Here is a 17194-nt window from a genome sequence, read left to right as displayed (position 1 = left end):
TACTACCGGCGCTTTATCAAAGGGTACACGAAGATGGCTGCCCCCATGCAAGATCTCCTCGTGGGACAGACCAAAGGTGGTAGACCTATCGGAGCCCCACTGGTGTGGGAAGAAAAGCATGAGGAATCCTTCTGCCAGCTGAAAGCGGCCTTGACCGGAGAAGAGGTCCTGGCATATCCCGACTATGGCTGCCCGTTCATCCTCTACCCGGACGCCAGCAATGTGGGACTAGGAGCAGTCCTGTCCCAGGTCCAGGATGGGAAGGAGAAAGTGATTGCTTATGCTAGCCGGAAGCTTCGACCAACTGAAAGGAACCCGGAGAACTACAGCTCCTTCAAACTCGAGCTTCTGGCATTGGTATGGGCTATCACGGAGAGATTCCGCCACTACTTGGTCGCAGCAAAATTCACCGCTTTCACGGACAACAACCCGTTGACTCACCTGGATACGGCCAAGTTGGGTGCGTTGGAGCAGCGGTGGGTGGCCCGGCTAGCCAAGAACTTCACCATCAAGTACCGTGCTGGTCGTGTCAACATTAATGCTGATGCACTCTCCCGAATGCCCCATTTGTCAGAAGAAGGGTGCGAGGATGATGACCTCGAGGAGATCGAGTTGCCTGCATTCCACCAGCCATCAACCGAGAGAATACAGGTACACCAACAACGGGTGGACTTGGACCCACGGCCCAGTCAAGAGTGGCAGGAAGCTCAAAACCAGGCACCGGCGGTCCGCCTCGTCAAGACCCTGGTGGAACAAGGTGCTGTTGGGATAGACCCTGCCGCCCCGGCTGAAGCCCAGCGCTTGTGGAAAGAACGGAAGCGGCTGTATCTGCATCAAGGGAAGCTGTACCATGAGCTGATCAACCCGAAGACTCATGAGAAAATCTGCCAGTTGGTTATTCCCCAAGCCGATGTAGCTACTGTTTTGCGGGCATACCATGATGGTGCCGGGCACTTCGGGTGGAAAAAGCTGGAGATGCTGTTGAGAGAGCGGTTCTACTGGAGTGGGATACGGGAGTCGGTAGAAGCCTGGTGCCGGGAGTGTGGCCCTTGCACGCTGAGGAGGAAGGACGAGACCAGCCAGAGGGCGCCCCTGCACCCAATCATCACACATCAGCCGCTGGAACTGGTCGCCCTAGACCATGTCAAGCTCACCCCCAGCCGAAGTGGGTACGCCTACGCGTTGACCATCGTTGACCACTATTCAAGATTCATGGTGGTTGTCCCCGTCAAGGACCTAACTGGTCGAACTGCCGCTCGAGCGTTCCAGCCTTATTTCTGCCGACCACATGGATATCCAGAAAATGTGCTTACTGACCAAGGCCCGGCTTTTGAAGCGGAGGTGTTCCACGAGTTCTGCCAGTTGTACGGCTGTAAGAAGATCTGGACCACCCCTTACCATGCCCAGACCAACGGCATGTGTGAGAAGATGAACCACTTGGTCCTGGGACTCAAGACGCTACCGCTGGAAGAGCGGAACCTGTGGCCGGAAAAGCTACCCGACTTGGTCGATATGTACAACAATATCCCGTCCAGTTCCACAAAGTGCACCCCAGCATATCTGATGAGGGCTCGCCCCGGCCTCCTGCAGGTGGACCTGGAGATGGGGTTGGAGGCCCCGGAAGCCCTCCCTTCAACAGCTGAATGGGAAACTCGGCGGAGAGCACAATACCGGCAGATTCAAGAATATGTCGAGAAGAACTTGAGTCGGAGTCGGGAACTGCAGGAGCAGCGCTTTAATCAAAAGGCGTCTGCTGGCCCTTTCCAGCCCGGAGATGTTGTCCTGAAGCGGAAGAGGAAAACCCACAAGCTGGATGACCAATGGGAACAGAACCCGTACGTCATACAGCCCACCGGATGGAAAGATGGGAAGGCCTACCAAATTAGTCGTGACCAAGGAGGCACTTTGGGCACAGTTTCCCGGGACCATTTGAAAAGGTGCCCACCAGCATTGAGGGCGATGGCTGAAGTACCAGTTCCTCCACCAGAGGAGAAGGCAGAAGAGGTGATCCACAGTGTGATGGGTGACTTCCCAGCAAACTGGCCCACACAGAACGGCGCGGTGATTCTTCCAGTGATACTGTTCCCACAACCTGTGGATGAAGAAGTGGTGGAAGCGGTCAACCGTGAACCAGAACCAGTGCCAGTGCCCAGGGATGAACCTGTGCCCAGCTTCCCTATGCCTCCGCCTGCCCCACATGATAGCAGGGAGGAGGAACCGGTTGTTCCCTCTACCTCACTGCCCAGTCCTACTGACACCGGACCCCGGAGGTCCACCCGTTCCAACCTAGGTAGACCCCCACTTAGGTACAGGGAGACCGTCCTTTAAAGAGGGGATCAGGAAGTCAGTTGTGTGAGTTTGTTTGTTGAAAAGTTTACAGAGAATGATAAGAAAAATGATGATTACCGTGTACTTCACCTAATTTACTGTGATTGAACCGGCCGGAGCCGGCACCGTTGTCCCCGTGGGGACCGTTTGAAAGTTTAGCATGGGAAATATCCATGGATAAGCCCGTGAACTTGCAGGGCAACCACAAACATTAAGTGGCTTGTAAATATGTTGTTTTACCATACCGTTTCCGCATTGCCGCCTCCGGAGAGGCAGGTTGGAGGGAGGGCCCTCAGCAGAGCAGGCTGGGGCCCAGCCACCACAGGAACCGGTGGCTACCCTCTGGAGGGGAAGGACAGATCCCGCTCGGGTAGCTTGTACTGGACTTGGGTAAAGGGGTGCTGCCTGGGCTTTAGGGGCAGCATCAGGGCCAGGTTGCTTGGGTGGGAGAGAGTGGATACCGTACCCGTAAAACCGTTTAGTAACGTTTAAGAAATGAACCTCCCGCTGTGGGATGATGCCATGATTTATATATATGTTACCGTTTACTTTTTTATATATTTTCAGAAAAATAAAACCGGTGTTGGACGGGCAGCCCGCGGACGGTCTGCATTTTGCTAAGGGGGAATGTGACGCCCTGGGCAAGCCAGGGGTCACAGGTCATCACACCACCACACCCTACACCCCAGTTAGGAACATCTAAGCTAACCCAAAATCCTTGTTGCCTTCCTCCAGGGGCTGATGTTCACACCAGGGGGTGGGCCAGGCGGTTGGCTCCGCCCACCGAGGAGTACACAGCCCTGGAGGCGGGATGAACCAGGCAGTTTAGCTCAGGCAGAGCTTGAGTTCAGTTAGGGAAGTGAAGGAGTAAACAACAGAGTTGAGTAAGGGAAGTGGAAGTGAAGTAGTGGAGAAACAGAAGAAAAGAGTAAAAGTGATAGTAAGAAAGCCTGAAGTTGGTCCGTGGCTGTGTGCCTGGACAGAGTCAGCAAGGTCAGCAGACGGTGGTGACGGTCTGGAGTGGGACTGCTCGGAGGTTGCTGGAAGGACCGCGGACGGGTAGTGGCCCGGCGGTCTGGAGCAGTATACAAAGCACAGTCAGTACCACGGCAAGGGCCTCTCGGATCCCGGCAAGGCTAGGAGTCACCGTAAATTTGCCAAATCCGTCAGTGAAGGTGAAGGTCTCCAAACAACCAAGTCCCGATTGAAGGCAACAGTCCAACCATTGAGGAAAGACACCGCCACCGCCAAGGCACCAGTTTCTCAGGGCCAGCGCCTGCGGGAAAAGTAGGGCTCCTCCGGCCCATATCCAAGCCGGGGAGCGGGTTACCGGTGGGAACCCATCGAAACCAATATCAACTTAGGTGCAGGACAGAGGGACCGTCACCGTCACCTACTGGGGAAAGCAAGTGCAGCCGTCCGTGGGAGCCGTCTTCCCAGCCGAGTGTTTTACCGAAAACTGTGTCATCGTCTCAGGCTGAGTGAGTACCACAGTGCCGCAAGGCACAGCGCTGCCCCCCGCGTCCCTGCGCCCACCAGGCCCTGCATCTCCCACTCCCTCGCTGGGCCCCGGGATCACCAACCCCTACCCACGGAGGGGCAACATAACAACTGGCTGCTCCATATCATCCTTCCCGGGATCCCCATACAGAGCAGCGGTGGTGCAATCACCACAACCGTGGGTGGCGTCACGGACAATAGACAATCCCCACACCCCCAACAACCCCTTTCACTCACGGGCGAGGAGCGCCGCTCGAGTCCCCGGGATCCGGCCCATCGCTCGAGCCACCGAGCAGCGGCAGCAGCAGGCCGCAGTGCCAGCCGGACCCGAGCAGCAGTGTGGAGAGCGCGGCGTCCCCTCCTCCGCCCGCGACACAAGTAAAGAGAGAGAAGGGGACGCTGTGCTGCTCCAGGCCACAGCAGCTCCCACCAAGAGTGCATAAAGGAAGGCTTCCAACCCGCCAGGCAAGGAGAGATCTATGCTGCTTCTTGGCTGACCGGACCACTGTAAACCTGGACCATAACACCCGACCAGTAAAGGTAAAGAGGAAACTACCAACTTGTGTCGTCCTGTTTGTCGGCATTCGAGCCCTACACTCCATTGCACCACTACAACCCCCCACCATCCTCCTGGGGCCTGCTCCGCCTGTGGGGAGTGATCACACTCGAGCTGCACTACCACTAGCCCCAGCAAGGAACCCTGCAGCGGCGGCTAATCTCTGGCCGCATACCAGAGATGGTGTCACGACAAACTTTCACCAACACCCTGCTTTCCCCACCATTTACTGTACGCCTCAGGGCAACGGACCCGCAATGGCCCGGTAATGAGTAGGTTAACCACCTGCCCCGTGGGGCGCTGCACTCCCACACATACAAGCAATATGATGCACCCAGTGTCTCCCCAACACAGTATAATGCCCCCAAGTGTCCTCTTAACACAGAATGTTGCCCCATTTCCTCCTTCACACATTATGATGTCCACATCATCCCCTCCACACAGTATGATTCCCTCATTGTGTCTCCCACACATTAGGATGTGCCCAGTTTACCCCACACAGAAAGATGCCCCCACATTGCCCTCCCACACATACAAATAATGTCCCAGTGTTTCCCCATAAACTACAATGTCCTAAGTCTTCCCCCAGCAAAGTGTGATATATCCATTGCCCCTGGGTATGGTGTCCCTCCACTCTAGCAAATTAAAAGAAAAACACAGTCACCTAGTCCTGTTTCCACAATGAGCAGGACTGATCTCTACTCTATAGTGTATCTCTTCCTCCTTGTAACGCCTCTCTGGATCCACAGACTCAGATGGGCTGTATTGGACAGGCTAGAGGGAAGCCACTCACCAAGCAGGACCCCTAGAACCCTGAAACACTTTAACCCCTATACAGGAATTTGGAATTACACAGGGCCCAAGGTGATCACTACCTGTGGAAGGCTGCAGTCCAATGAGAGTAGTAGTCAGGCAGGGTCGAACCGGGAAATACAAAACACGGACAGAATCACGCAGGCAAGGATGTCATCAGAAAACAAAGCAGAGGTCAAATCCAGATCGGGTAGCGAGGTACATAAACAGCAGGCAGGAGGGTAGTCAGGAAACAAGCAGAAGTCAGAACACCAGAATCACTAAACAAAACAGTGCAGGACAGGAGCCAAGAATACTGAACTATCTCTGGCAGTGGTCAGCAGACATAAGGGGAATTAAGAAGGGTGCGGTGTCTTCCCATTGGTTGTAGCTGAATGATGGTAACTTCAGCTGGAAGACACACGCCACCTACAGTCAGCAAGTGGTACTGCAGATCTCAAAGATACCCAGCCCAGTGGATGAGCGGAGCCTGCACTCACAAGCACCACTGGCATCAACTTCCATCACCAACACCAACACTATCCACGGCAGGAACACTGTGTCACCTGGTGATCGAAGTAGAAGTTGCTGGAGCGGACTGCGGTGGTGACGTAACACTCCTGTGCTTTGCCTCAGATGGTACAGGTGAGTGGTGGACATACCTCCCAACCATCCCGGATACAGCGGGACTATCACGCTTTGCATTGTTTGTCCCGTTGCCACGGGCGGGACGGCCGTCTCCCGGGCTCCGCCCACCCACTCTCTCCCCGCCTCCCTGCTTTTCCCTCCTACCATCCTAACACGTGACGTGGCATAACAGAGAGGAGCGCGCTGCCTGAAACTAGTCTCTGTCTGCTCTGTGCTGCTGCTAAGGTATGTAGAATCTCCCCAGCGCTGATTCCCCTCCCCTCCCGGCCGGAGCCTCTCTGTGCGGTCGGCCGGCCGCCTCTCTTTGCGGTCGGCCGGCCGCCTCTCTGTGCGGTCGGCCGGCCGCCTCTCTGTGAGGTCGGCCGGCCGCCTGTCTCTGCGGTCGGCCGGCCGCCTGTCTCTGCGGTCGGCCGGCCGCCTGTCTCTGCGGACGGCCGGCAGCCTCTCTGTGCGTGCGGCCGGCCGCCTCTCTGTGCGGTCGGCCGGCCGCCTCTCTGTGCGTGCGGCCGGCCGCCTCTCTGTTCGGGCGGCCCGCGCCTGTCTGTGCGGGCGCCCCCCCGCCGCCTGTCTGTGCGGGCACCCCCCGCCGCCTGTCTGTGCGGGCGCCCCCCACCGCCTGTCTGTGCGGGCGCCCCCCGCCGCCTGTCTGTGCGGGCGGCCCCCCGCCTCTCTGTGCGGGCGGACGGCCGCCTGTCTCTGCGGTGGACGGCCGCCTCTCTGTGCGGGCGGCCCGCCGCCTCTCTGTGCGGGTGGCTGGCCGCCTCTCTGTGCGGCGGCCCGCCGCCTGTCTGTGAAGGCGGGCGGCCGGCCGCCTGTCTGTGAAGGCGATCGGCCGCCTCACTGTGCGGGCGACCGGCCGCCTCACTGTGGCTGCCTGCGTCTCCGTGCTGGAGGCCCGCCGGCTGCCTGCGTCTCCGTGCTGGAGGCCCGCCGGCTGCCTGCGTCTCCATGCTGGAAGCCCGCCGGCTGCCTGCGTCTCCGTGCTTGGGGCCTGCCGGCTGCCTGCCGGCTGCCTGCCTCTCCGTGCTGGAGGCCCGCCGGCTGCCTGCGTGTCCATGCTGGAGGCCCGCCGGCTGCCTGCGTGTCCATGCTGGAGGCCCGCCGGCTGCCTGCGTGTCCATGCTGGAGGCCTGCCGGCTGCCTGCGTGTCCATGCTGGAGGCCCGCCGGCTGCCTGCGTGTCCATGCTGGAGGCCCGCCGGCTGCCTGCGTGTCCATGCTGGAGGCCCGCCGGCTGCCTGCGTGTCCATGCTGGAGGCCCGCCGGCTGCCTGCGTGTCCATGCTGGAGGCCCGCCGGCTGCCTGCGTGTCCATGCTGGAGGCCCGCCGGCTGCCTGCGTGTCCATGCTGGAGGCCCGCCGGCTGCCTGCGTGTCCATGCTGGAGGCCCGCCGGCTGCCTGCGTGTCCATGCTGGAGGCCCGCCGGCTGCCTGCGTGTCCATGCTGGAGGCCCGCCGGCTGCCTGCGTGTCCATGCTGGAGGCCCGCCGGCTGCCTGCGTGTCCATGCTGGAGGCCCGCCGGCTGCCTGCGTGTCCATGCTGGAGGCCCGCCGGCTGCTTGCGTGTCCATGCTGGAGGCCCGCCGGCTGCCTGCGTGTCCATGCTGAATGGGTGTGGATGGGGAGTGGATATGGGCGTGACTGTGAAATGGGTGAGGTTAGGGGGCGTGGCCTAAAAATTTGCCGCAGCGCACTACGCGCGCCGCAAACTTTGTCCCTCTTTTCCTTCTTTAAAAGTTGGGAGGTATGGTGGTGGAGGATATTGAACTGTATTGTGTTCTAAGGACGCAGATACTGTTGAAAGAGGGACATGCCACCAAATGCCTGGAAAAGCGTGGCATCCTCACAAATCCAGGACTGTTCAAATGGTTCCAGGATAGTTCAGATTCATAGGAGATAGTTTTGTTTGAGATGGAAAGAGATCAGTTTATATCTATCATGGTGACAATCTTGATTTGTCCCTTCCATCCTTGTCCCAAAGATTTAAATATTAAAACTGCAACTGTGGATTCAGGAGAACTTGGAGCAGAATGTCTGTGTCTGCCTCCTCCCACCCTCCATTCTCACCTCTCTGTTTTCCATAGAATCTTATTCGCAGCATCTCCTATCTCAGTAATGTGAAAATCTGTCTTCACTAAATACAGATTTTACCCATTAATTGAGATTGAAAGACATCCAGGAAGAGAAAGAAGCAGATTTCTTTGATAAGGTATATTACAAAGTTGCTCATTTTCATGTGTATTATTGATCTATGAAATAAGAATTTAAATGTCAGCTACTCATTAACTCAATGTACAGGAAAACCAATTAGCCCCAGTGACCAAACGGTTGAAAAACTGATGTCAATGAGAGGGAAAATAGAAAAATAAAATGCTTGTCATCTGTCTGCTCTAGTTTTAGAAATTCAACATATTTTTCATGACTAGCAGAACAAGTGATCATACAAAGAGATATAACACTGTAGTGTCCATAGAAAGCAGTGGTGGTTTTCTTTGTTGAAATTACCTAAAAAGCATGGAGCTGAATGACAGTCTCCTGCTGCCCCCGGAGGTCCATGATGGCCAGGGATCCCAGTTGCCCCAGGAGGACCAGTTATCCCAGGAGAACCTATAGGTCCAGGATTTCCAAAACCTTCTGTTCCTGTTGGACCTATAACATATATGAAAACCTGAGAAACTGAAGTTCTAACTACAATGGACCTATGACAAGAAGATGCTGACCTATTGCACCTGGAGGTCCTGAGGGTCCTTCTTTGCTTTGTCCTGGAGCACCCTTCTCTCCTTGATGTCCTTTAGGCCCTACAATAAATTGAAACAAAGACTACAGTTTGTACATTAGGAAAAGAGACATCAAATACATTTGGCACAGGGGAAATAGATTGCATATAAATTGGGGCCAAAGAAAGACTGGAAAAATAAACATTTTGACTGCAGATGGTAGAAGACTAAGGGGTAGTTCTCACATAGCGAGATCGCTAGCAAGATCGCTGCTGAGTCACGGTTTTTGTGACGCACCAGTGACCTCATTAGCGATCTCGCTGTGTGTGACACTGAGCAGCGATCTGGCCCCTGCTGAGATCGCTGCTCGTTACACACTGTTCTGGTTTATTTTTTGGACGTTGCTCTCCCGCTGTGAAGCACACATCGCTGTGTTTGACAACGAGAGAGCAACGATCTGAATGTGCAGGGAGCAGGGAGCCGGCTTCTGGCAGCCTGCGGTAAGTTGTAACCAAGGTAAATATCGGGTAACCAAGCGAAGGGCTTTGCTTGGTTACCCGATATTTACCTTGGTTACTAGCGTCCGCCGCTCTCAGGCTGCCAGTGCTGGCTCCCTGCTCCCTGTACACGTAGCCAGAGTACACATTGGGTAAATAAGCAAAGCGGTTTGCTTATTAACCCGATGTGTACTCTGGCTAGGAGTGCAGGGAGCCAGCGCTAAGTGGTGTGCGCTGGTAACCAAGGTAAATATCGGGTAACTAAGCTCTTGGTTACCCGATATTTACCTTAGTTACCAAGCGCAGCATCGCTTCCACGCGTCACTGATGGCTGGGGGCTGGTCATTGGTCGCTGGTGAGATCTGCCTGGTTGACAGCTCACCAGCGACCATGTAGCGACGCACCAGCGATCCTGACCAGGTCAGATCGCTGGTGGGATCGCTGGAGCGTCGCTAAAGTGTGACGGTACCCTAAGGAGATGTTGTAGATAACTAATCACTAACCAAACTGACAACAGATACCATCATAAATAGAAAATTATAGAGTTAATTCAACCAATTATATAGATAGTATAGGTTTTAGGCTTGTGTGTAAAAATGCTACAAAATTACTAAGAAAGTAAGAATGCTTTAAAAAATAGAAGTGTTAATAGTTCATTTTTATTAATGAACAAAAGGTAGGGCAAATAAATGAATAAAAGTGAGATCTAAATCCAATCAATATTTGGTGTGACCGCTCTTTGCCTTCACAGTTTTTGAAGGAACTCGGAAGAGAAATTGTTCAACAGAAGAACTGTGGTTAGTTCTCCTAGATGTTTGGATGTAGGCTTACGCAGATCCTTCTGTCTCTTCATGTAATCAAACACAGGCTCGATAATGAGGAGATCATTTCTCTGTGGGAGCCATATCATCACTTCCAGGATGCCCTCTTTATGCTGAAGATAGTTTTTCATGGCATTGGCTGTATGTTTTGGGTCACTGACTCCAGAAGTCATTGCTGGCTTCTGCAGCAGGACAGACACCTCCCTGATGGCATTGCTATTTCTCAGCATTGAGAACACCATAAATCCTGACCAAATCCCCAACTCCATTTCTTGAAACACAACCCTAATCTTCATTATGACCTGCAGACCCTCATTATTGTACCACTCGCCAGCCCTTCACCAAACATACCGCCTTCTGGTACAGACAAATATTTTACATTTTGACTAATCAGTCAAGAGCATCTGCTGACATTTTTCTGCCCCGCATTTCCTATGTTTTCATACATAGTGGAGTCACTTAGCCTTGTCTCCATTTCAGTTGTATGGATTTTTGCCCACAGACGTCTCCAAAGAGTAGATGGGTGCAGCTGGGTCCCACTGGCTGCACCAGGTCTAAGCTGGCATTGCAGGACATATTACATTTTTAAAGGGATGTTAACGTGATATATCTTTCATCTGTTACACTTTATTTCCTTGATCAACTATTGAGTCTACAATCCTCAACGTTGCCCATGTCTTCGTGCTTCTTCAAAAGCTTGAACAACACATCTTGGAACCAGTCTGCTTAGAAAACGTTGCCTGAGAGAGACCTTGTTGATGCAGTGTAACTTCAGAATAACTCAGATGTTGCTAATAAACCTATCAGAAGCTTCCAAAGACATGACATCATCATATGGGCTGTCCCTTATTGTTTAACCCCTTCAGCCCCGGGGCACTTTCCGTTTTTGCGTTTTTGTTTTTTGCTCCCCTTCTTCCGAGAGCCGTAACTTTTTTATTTTTCCGTCAATCTTGCCATATGAGGGCTTGTTTTTTGCGGGACAAGTTGTACTTTTAAATGAAACCATAAGTTTTACCATATGGTGTACTGGAAAGCAGCAAAAAAATTCCAAGTGTGGAAAAATTGCAAAAAAAGTGTGATGGCACAATAGTTTTTGGGATGTTTTATTCACGGTGTTCACTATATGGTAAAACTGATGTGTGGGTATGATACCTGAGGTCGGTGCGAGTTTGTAGACACCAAACATGTATAGGTTTACTTGTATCTAAGGGGTTAAAAAAAATTCACAAGTTTGTCCAATAAAAGTGGCGCACGTTTTGCGCCATTTTCCAAAACACGTAGCGTTCTTATTTTTTGGGATCTATGGCTCAGTGACGGCTTATTTTTTGCGTCTCGAGCTGATGTTTCTAATGGTAGCATTTTTGCGCAGATGCTACGTTTTGATCGCCTGTTATTGCATTTTGCGTAAAACTTGCGGCGACCAAAAAACGTAATTTTGGCGTTTGGAATTTTTTTGCCACTACGCCGTTTACCAATCAGATTAATTGATTTTATATTTTGATAGATCGGGCATTTCTGAACGCGGCGATACCAAATATGTGTATATTTATTTATTTTTTAACCCTTTAATTTTCAATGGGGGGAAAGGGGGGTGATTTGAACTTTTAGGTTTTTTGTTTTTTTTTTAATTTTTTAAAACTTTTTTTTTACTTTTTTTATTTTATTTTACTAGTCCCCCTAGGGGGCTATAGCGATCAGCAATCCGATTGCTGATCGCTATCTGCTGATCACAGCTATACCGCTGTAATCAGCAGATTCAGTCACTTTCTTTCTTCCTCTGCTCCGTGCCGAGGAAGAATGAAAGTGAAACTTCTTAGCACCAGGCGTCATCACATGACCCTGTGCTACGATGGCAACCCCCGAACGTCACGTGATCACTCACGTGACGTCCGGAGGGGGCGGCGGTAAGAAAAAAAGATGGCCGCGCGCATATAGATCTCGCTGCCAGACTTTGGCAGCGAGATCTAAGGGGTTAATGTTCCGGGTGGAATGCGATTCCACTCGGAACATGTAGGCACACATGTCAGCTGTTGAAAACAGCTGATATGTGTGCCGATCCACGCCGCCTGCCCGCGGCAGGGGGCGGGGATTACCGGGACACGATCCATGACGGAAAGATCCGTCCATGGTCGTGAAGGGGTTAAAGGCATAGTACTCTTAGTATATGTTATCTTTTCTTGCCTGATACACATGTTTGAATTAACTTCAATCGATGTACGTTTTCATCTTCTATGTGTTATGAGCGATGCTTTGTTCAATTTGCCTTAAACTCAATAAAATTATTTACAGAAAATCTTTTGACTTTGCAGAAAGTAATAAAAATGCCTTAAAACATTATCTCTCATTATTCTGGCATTTGGCAAATATAAATAATTTTGTTTCCTAATTGACCTAAAATAGAAAAGGTTTCTTCTGATTTAATGTCAGATACTGAGGAAAAACATGCAGATGTGTCTTTATAGATAGTGTATGTAAACCTCTGGTTTCAACTGTAGATGTACTTCATATGTCGTGTCCCTGTGTTTGATGAGGGCTCGCATACCGAGCCTGCACCTTTCCCTGCACTTGATGGCTGATTTAATCAGCCATCATCTGTCTTTAACAGCTACAGGTGGAGCGGAGCTCTGCCTGAGGCTGTTAACCTGTTAAATGTCACTGTTAATCTCTGAAAGCAGCATTTCACACGCGCCAGCACAGTGGCATGTCATTTTACATGGCCATCGGCGATCCCGAGATGTGATCGCGGGGCACCAATGTGTTGTCATGACAGCTGGGGGACGGCTGATGAGCCTTGTGCCTGTCATTATGATGGCCAGTGTTCATAAAAGATTGTGGTTTCTGCTATACATAGAAGTGCTGATGCACTGTTATGTATAGCACAGGCGATCAGATGATCACAGCTTCAAGTGCCCTAAGGAAACTATTAAATACAGTTAAAATTGAAAAAAAAGTTTTAAAAAATATGAAACAAATAAAAAAAAAGTTCAAATCATCCCCTTTTGTCACATTAAAAATAAAAAAATTTAAATAAAAAGACATATTTGGTATCGCTGCATTCATGAAAGTCCAATCTATCAAAACGTAAAATAAATTAATCCAATTGGTTAACAGCATAATGAGAAAAAAATCAAAACACCAGAATTACATTTTTGGGCCGCTACAACATTGCAATATAATGCAATAAAAGGCGATCAAAACATTGTATCTAACTGGTAAAAACATCATCAGCTCAGGGCACAAAAAATGAGCCATCATGTAACCTCAGATCCTGAAAAATGAGAACGCTATGGATCTCAGAAAATGGACACATAATGACATTTTTTTCTTCTTACAAATTTCATATTTTTTTTTTTTTTTTAAACTTAAATAATAATATTTTTTTGCAGTTTTCCAGTACATTATGTGGTAGACTGAATGGTGTCATTCAAAAGTACAACTCGCCCACAAAGAACAAGCCCTCATATGGCTATATTGACAGAAAAATAAAATAGGTTTCTTGGAAGGAGCGAAGGAAAAAAAACGAAAGTGCAAAACGGAAAATCCACCGGTCATGAAGGGGTTAAGATACCATAGACATCATGCTACGGGGTTCAACCATGTAAATGAGTTCCAGAATCACCATTACCTCTTTGTCCTGGATATCCGTTCCTTGCTGGTTGCCCTGGTGCACCACTGACACCTGGTTCTCCTTGTTCCCCCGGTGGTCCTGGGGGTCCTGGCGGCCCTGGCGCCCCCATTTTTATTTCAGTATCCGAGAAAGGAACAGGTTGTATATCTTGTTCTCTAAGTACCGCATCCAACTTTATTATATGAGCTACAGAAAAGATATAAAAAAAGAGCATAGTGATTGAGGGAATATATGATATACAATGTTAGTGAGGTTATTGGAATATTTAATGGCTAAATTACATACATACAAGATATGGACAGAGGTTTTGGGACATCTCCCCATTACACTAACAGGAGCTTTTATCACGCCCCGTTCTATATCCGTAAGTATTAGTATGGAGTTTGTCACTTTGCAGCTATAATAGTTTCCACTCTTCTGGGAAAGGTTGCTACAAGATTTTGGAGGGGTCTGTTGGAATTTTTATCCCATTAATCCAAAAGAGCATTTGTGAGTTCAGACACTGATTTTGGAGAAGACTGCAGGGCTCACAATCATCCCAAGGGTGTTGAATGAAGTTGAGGTCAGGACCCAGTGCCGCCAGTTCAGTTCCTTCTGATGAAACTGTCCGAAACCCTGTCCTCATGAACATGGATTTGTGCACTGGGGGAACAGAACAGGGCACTTCCCCAAATTGTTCCCACATTGGTAGAAGCTACAAATGTACAAAATGTCTTGATATACTGAAGCATTAAGATTTTACTTTTCTGCAAATAAAAGGCATAGGCCAACTCTTGAAAAATAGCATTAGCCCTCACCACTACCAAACCTTACAGCTGGTACAATGCAGTCAGGCAGGTAACATTCTCCTGGCATTCGCCAAACCCAAATTCATCCTTCAGACTGCGAAATAGGAAGTGTAATCCGACACTCCCCAGACCACGATCCCATCGCTCCATACCCCAGTGGCGAAGGCTCCAACCAACACTTGGCATTGTGCTTGGTAGTGTAAGGCTTGCATGGCGTTTTTTTATTGATGTGAATGACAGAGGAGTTGTTGAGTAGAACGTTGGTGACTTTTATGCCCTCTGCTCCTCAGCACTCGGTGACCACACTCAGTAACTACATATGGTTTACTGCAATTCCTAAAGTAAATTGTTACACCGTCAGCTCCTATTATATGACACGGGCTGGATTTTATACTCCTTCGAACTGAATGATAAAACTAAATTCAATTATTAAGATGTATCCCAATACTCTTGTCCACAAGTTGCACATTCTTTTATTGTAAGGGCAAGGGCAGACGGCCATATTTTCGGTCCAAGTACCATCTGACAAAACATCATTGGGTTGTACATAGACCAATGTTATTCTATGGGGCTGGTCCCTTGTCAGATTTTTTTCCTTGGATCGAACCAGTCCAAGGAAAAATCATAGCATGGTTTGGTTTGATATTCGGATCGTATTTGGCCATGGAAGTCAATGAATATGTAGAAACCATTGGACTGCACTCAGATGACATCTGAGTGCAGTCTGATTTCTAGTGAAGGAATCCAGCTCACCCACGTCTGACCTCACCGCACCTCAGACTCGGATCCGGCCCTGCCCCGGCCGCAGCAGTAAGAAATGAAGGAAAGCGATCCAGCTGAGTGACCAGGTGATTTATTCAGTGCAATACAGACATGGCATGGTCGTGGTTAACGCGTTTCTGGCTTAACGCCCTTAATCATAACAACCATTTATGGTTGTTATGATTAAGGGCATTAAGCCAGAAACGCGTTAACCACGACCATGCCATGTCTGTATTGCACTGAATAAATCAACTGGTCACTCAGCTGGATCGCTTTCCTTCATTTCAGTCTGATTTCTACCCTCTAAAACGTTGCGAAGATAGAGAAATTTTATTCTCCACCGTTTCCTCAAAGTATGCTCCATTTCTCTCATCCAAAAGAATCTGAGCACACTATGCTGAACAGAGTTTAATCGGAGCAACATTTGCATAATTCTCCCCATTTAATGAGATGAGAGAATCTAAAGTCGCCTGCCCCTGCCCTACGTCTAATTTATCAGAAAGATATTTTACAGTAAAACTCCAGAAGGACTGTGTAATGCCGAATGCTGGGCCTACAAGGGTGGAGTAAGGTGCAGGAATTCTCTCTGTAGGGGTCTTCGAATTTTAGTGTCACTCTCCGGCCCACACGCCCGGCACTAGGCATAACTCAGTCTATTGGTAGTGGGTATGGATATTGGGGAAGGGTGGTAAATGAGACCCACCTTGAATTAGTCTTTCGCACACCTGGTGCACCAAGTGGTAAATTGTGGCAATGGACTGAGGTTCTCCCTGTGATGACAAGAAGTGACCTTTACATTACACATCGCTGAAATTCTTACAAGTGACTGGCAATCGATGGCAGGAGCTCAGTGATGAGGGCTCAGCTGGTGAGCAATGATTTCCTGTCCTTTCATATTGTACGGAATAAGGAAGATGTCTTTTATCAAGAGATGAGCAATTAGTCTTGCGTTAATTGTTACTCACCTTCTCGCCCTTCTCTCCCCGTGTGCCAGGAAGGCCCTACGAGGTGAGGAAAGACAACAAATGATTACACAGGAAATAAATCAAATGCAATATTGAGGACAGTCTGGGCAGATTTTATCCAGAGTTGCAAAAAGGACATCAAAACTTCAAGCCATTGATCGCAGGTATTCTAGAGAGCACAAGTGTCATGGTGGAGGCAGTTACTATTTCTGCTTGCAGAGGTAAACTACTGAGCTAATGGCTTTCCATTGAGTGATCAACTGTGGATAAAGAGGGTCTTTACCTAAATTGAATTTTCACTATTATAGAAACAGCACCATTTTCCTCCATGGCTTATATTGCAGCTCAGCTTCATTAAAATGAATGGTACTGTGCTGTAATAGCAAATCCAACTAAAGACATGTTTTTCTAATCCTAAACAAACTCATAAATCGGTGGGATGCAGTGCCATTTGGGTCTTTCTCCCTTACCGCACCAGCTGGTGGTGGTGTGGGCACATAAAGTGTGGACATCTCTCTTTGGAAGGAGGATGATGAGAGAAAATCACATTAGGTACTGTCATGCTAGTAAATTGCCAAGCCAGCTAAAGACAATTCTAATTTTCAATAACGTTTTAGCATGTGGCTAATCACATCTGGTAGCTGACAGCTTTTTCTCCCTGCCCCATACACATGCACACTTGGTGTGCTGAATGAGGAAAGGGGGTAAACTACACCCAAACATCTCCGCCGGCAGCCTGGGAACAAAAGGTTCAGGGGTTAAAATTCAACACGACCATGACATCATCTGTTAAAGGAGATTGGGATGGACTCCGTAGACATTACATGGTTTATGGGTCCCACCAAAATCAGCATTATTATTTTAGAGACAATAGGAGAAAAACAGGAGCATTCATAGGCTAGTTATAAAAATAACAACTTTATTAAGTACATAATTATTAAATACTAGAAGGTGGCCCGATTCTACGCATCGGGTATTCTAGAATTTACGTATTGTGTAGTTCATGTATGATTTTTGTTATATATATATAGATGTTGTTGTGTGTAGTTACCAAGTGTTTGTGTAGGGCGCTGTACATGTTCTGAGTGTCGCGGGGGGTGAGAGCGGTGTTGTATGTGTGTTGCGTGTGTTGCGTTGTTTGTGGAGCGCTGTGTGTCTGTAGCGTTGTGTGTGTGTGGTGTGTTTTGGGGGAGG

General features: G+C 49.5%; 1 protein-coding gene across 1 annotated transcript in view; it reads right to left on the bottom strand.

Annotated features, from left to right (window-relative positions):
- COL20A1 (collagen type XX alpha 1 chain) overlaps positions 1 to 17194 on the bottom strand; it is a 249980-nt gene that overhangs the window by 18486 nt on the left and 214300 nt on the right. The window contains exons 33-37 of the mRNA XM_075350433.1: positions 16001 to 16036; positions 15739 to 15805; positions 13483 to 13671; positions 8543 to 8620; positions 8328 to 8471 (exon numbers count right to left, since the gene is read on the bottom strand). Coding sequence (XP_075206548.1) covers positions 8328 to 8471; positions 8543 to 8620; positions 13483 to 13671; positions 15739 to 15805; positions 16001 to 16036 — 514 coding nt within the window. The remainder of the gene's footprint in view (positions 1 to 8327; positions 8472 to 8542; positions 8621 to 13482; positions 13672 to 15738; positions 15806 to 16000; positions 16037 to 17194) is intronic.

The sequence above is a fragment of the Anomaloglossus baeobatrachus genome, chromosome 5 (assembly GCF_048569485.1).
Source record: "Anomaloglossus baeobatrachus isolate aAnoBae1 chromosome 5, aAnoBae1.hap1, whole genome shotgun sequence".
In the NCBI taxonomy this organism is placed as follows: Eukaryota; Metazoa; Chordata; class Amphibia; order Anura; family Aromobatidae; genus Anomaloglossus; species Anomaloglossus baeobatrachus.
Note: the sequence above shows the minus strand (reverse complement) of the source record. Positions and strands in the feature narration are given on the sequence as shown.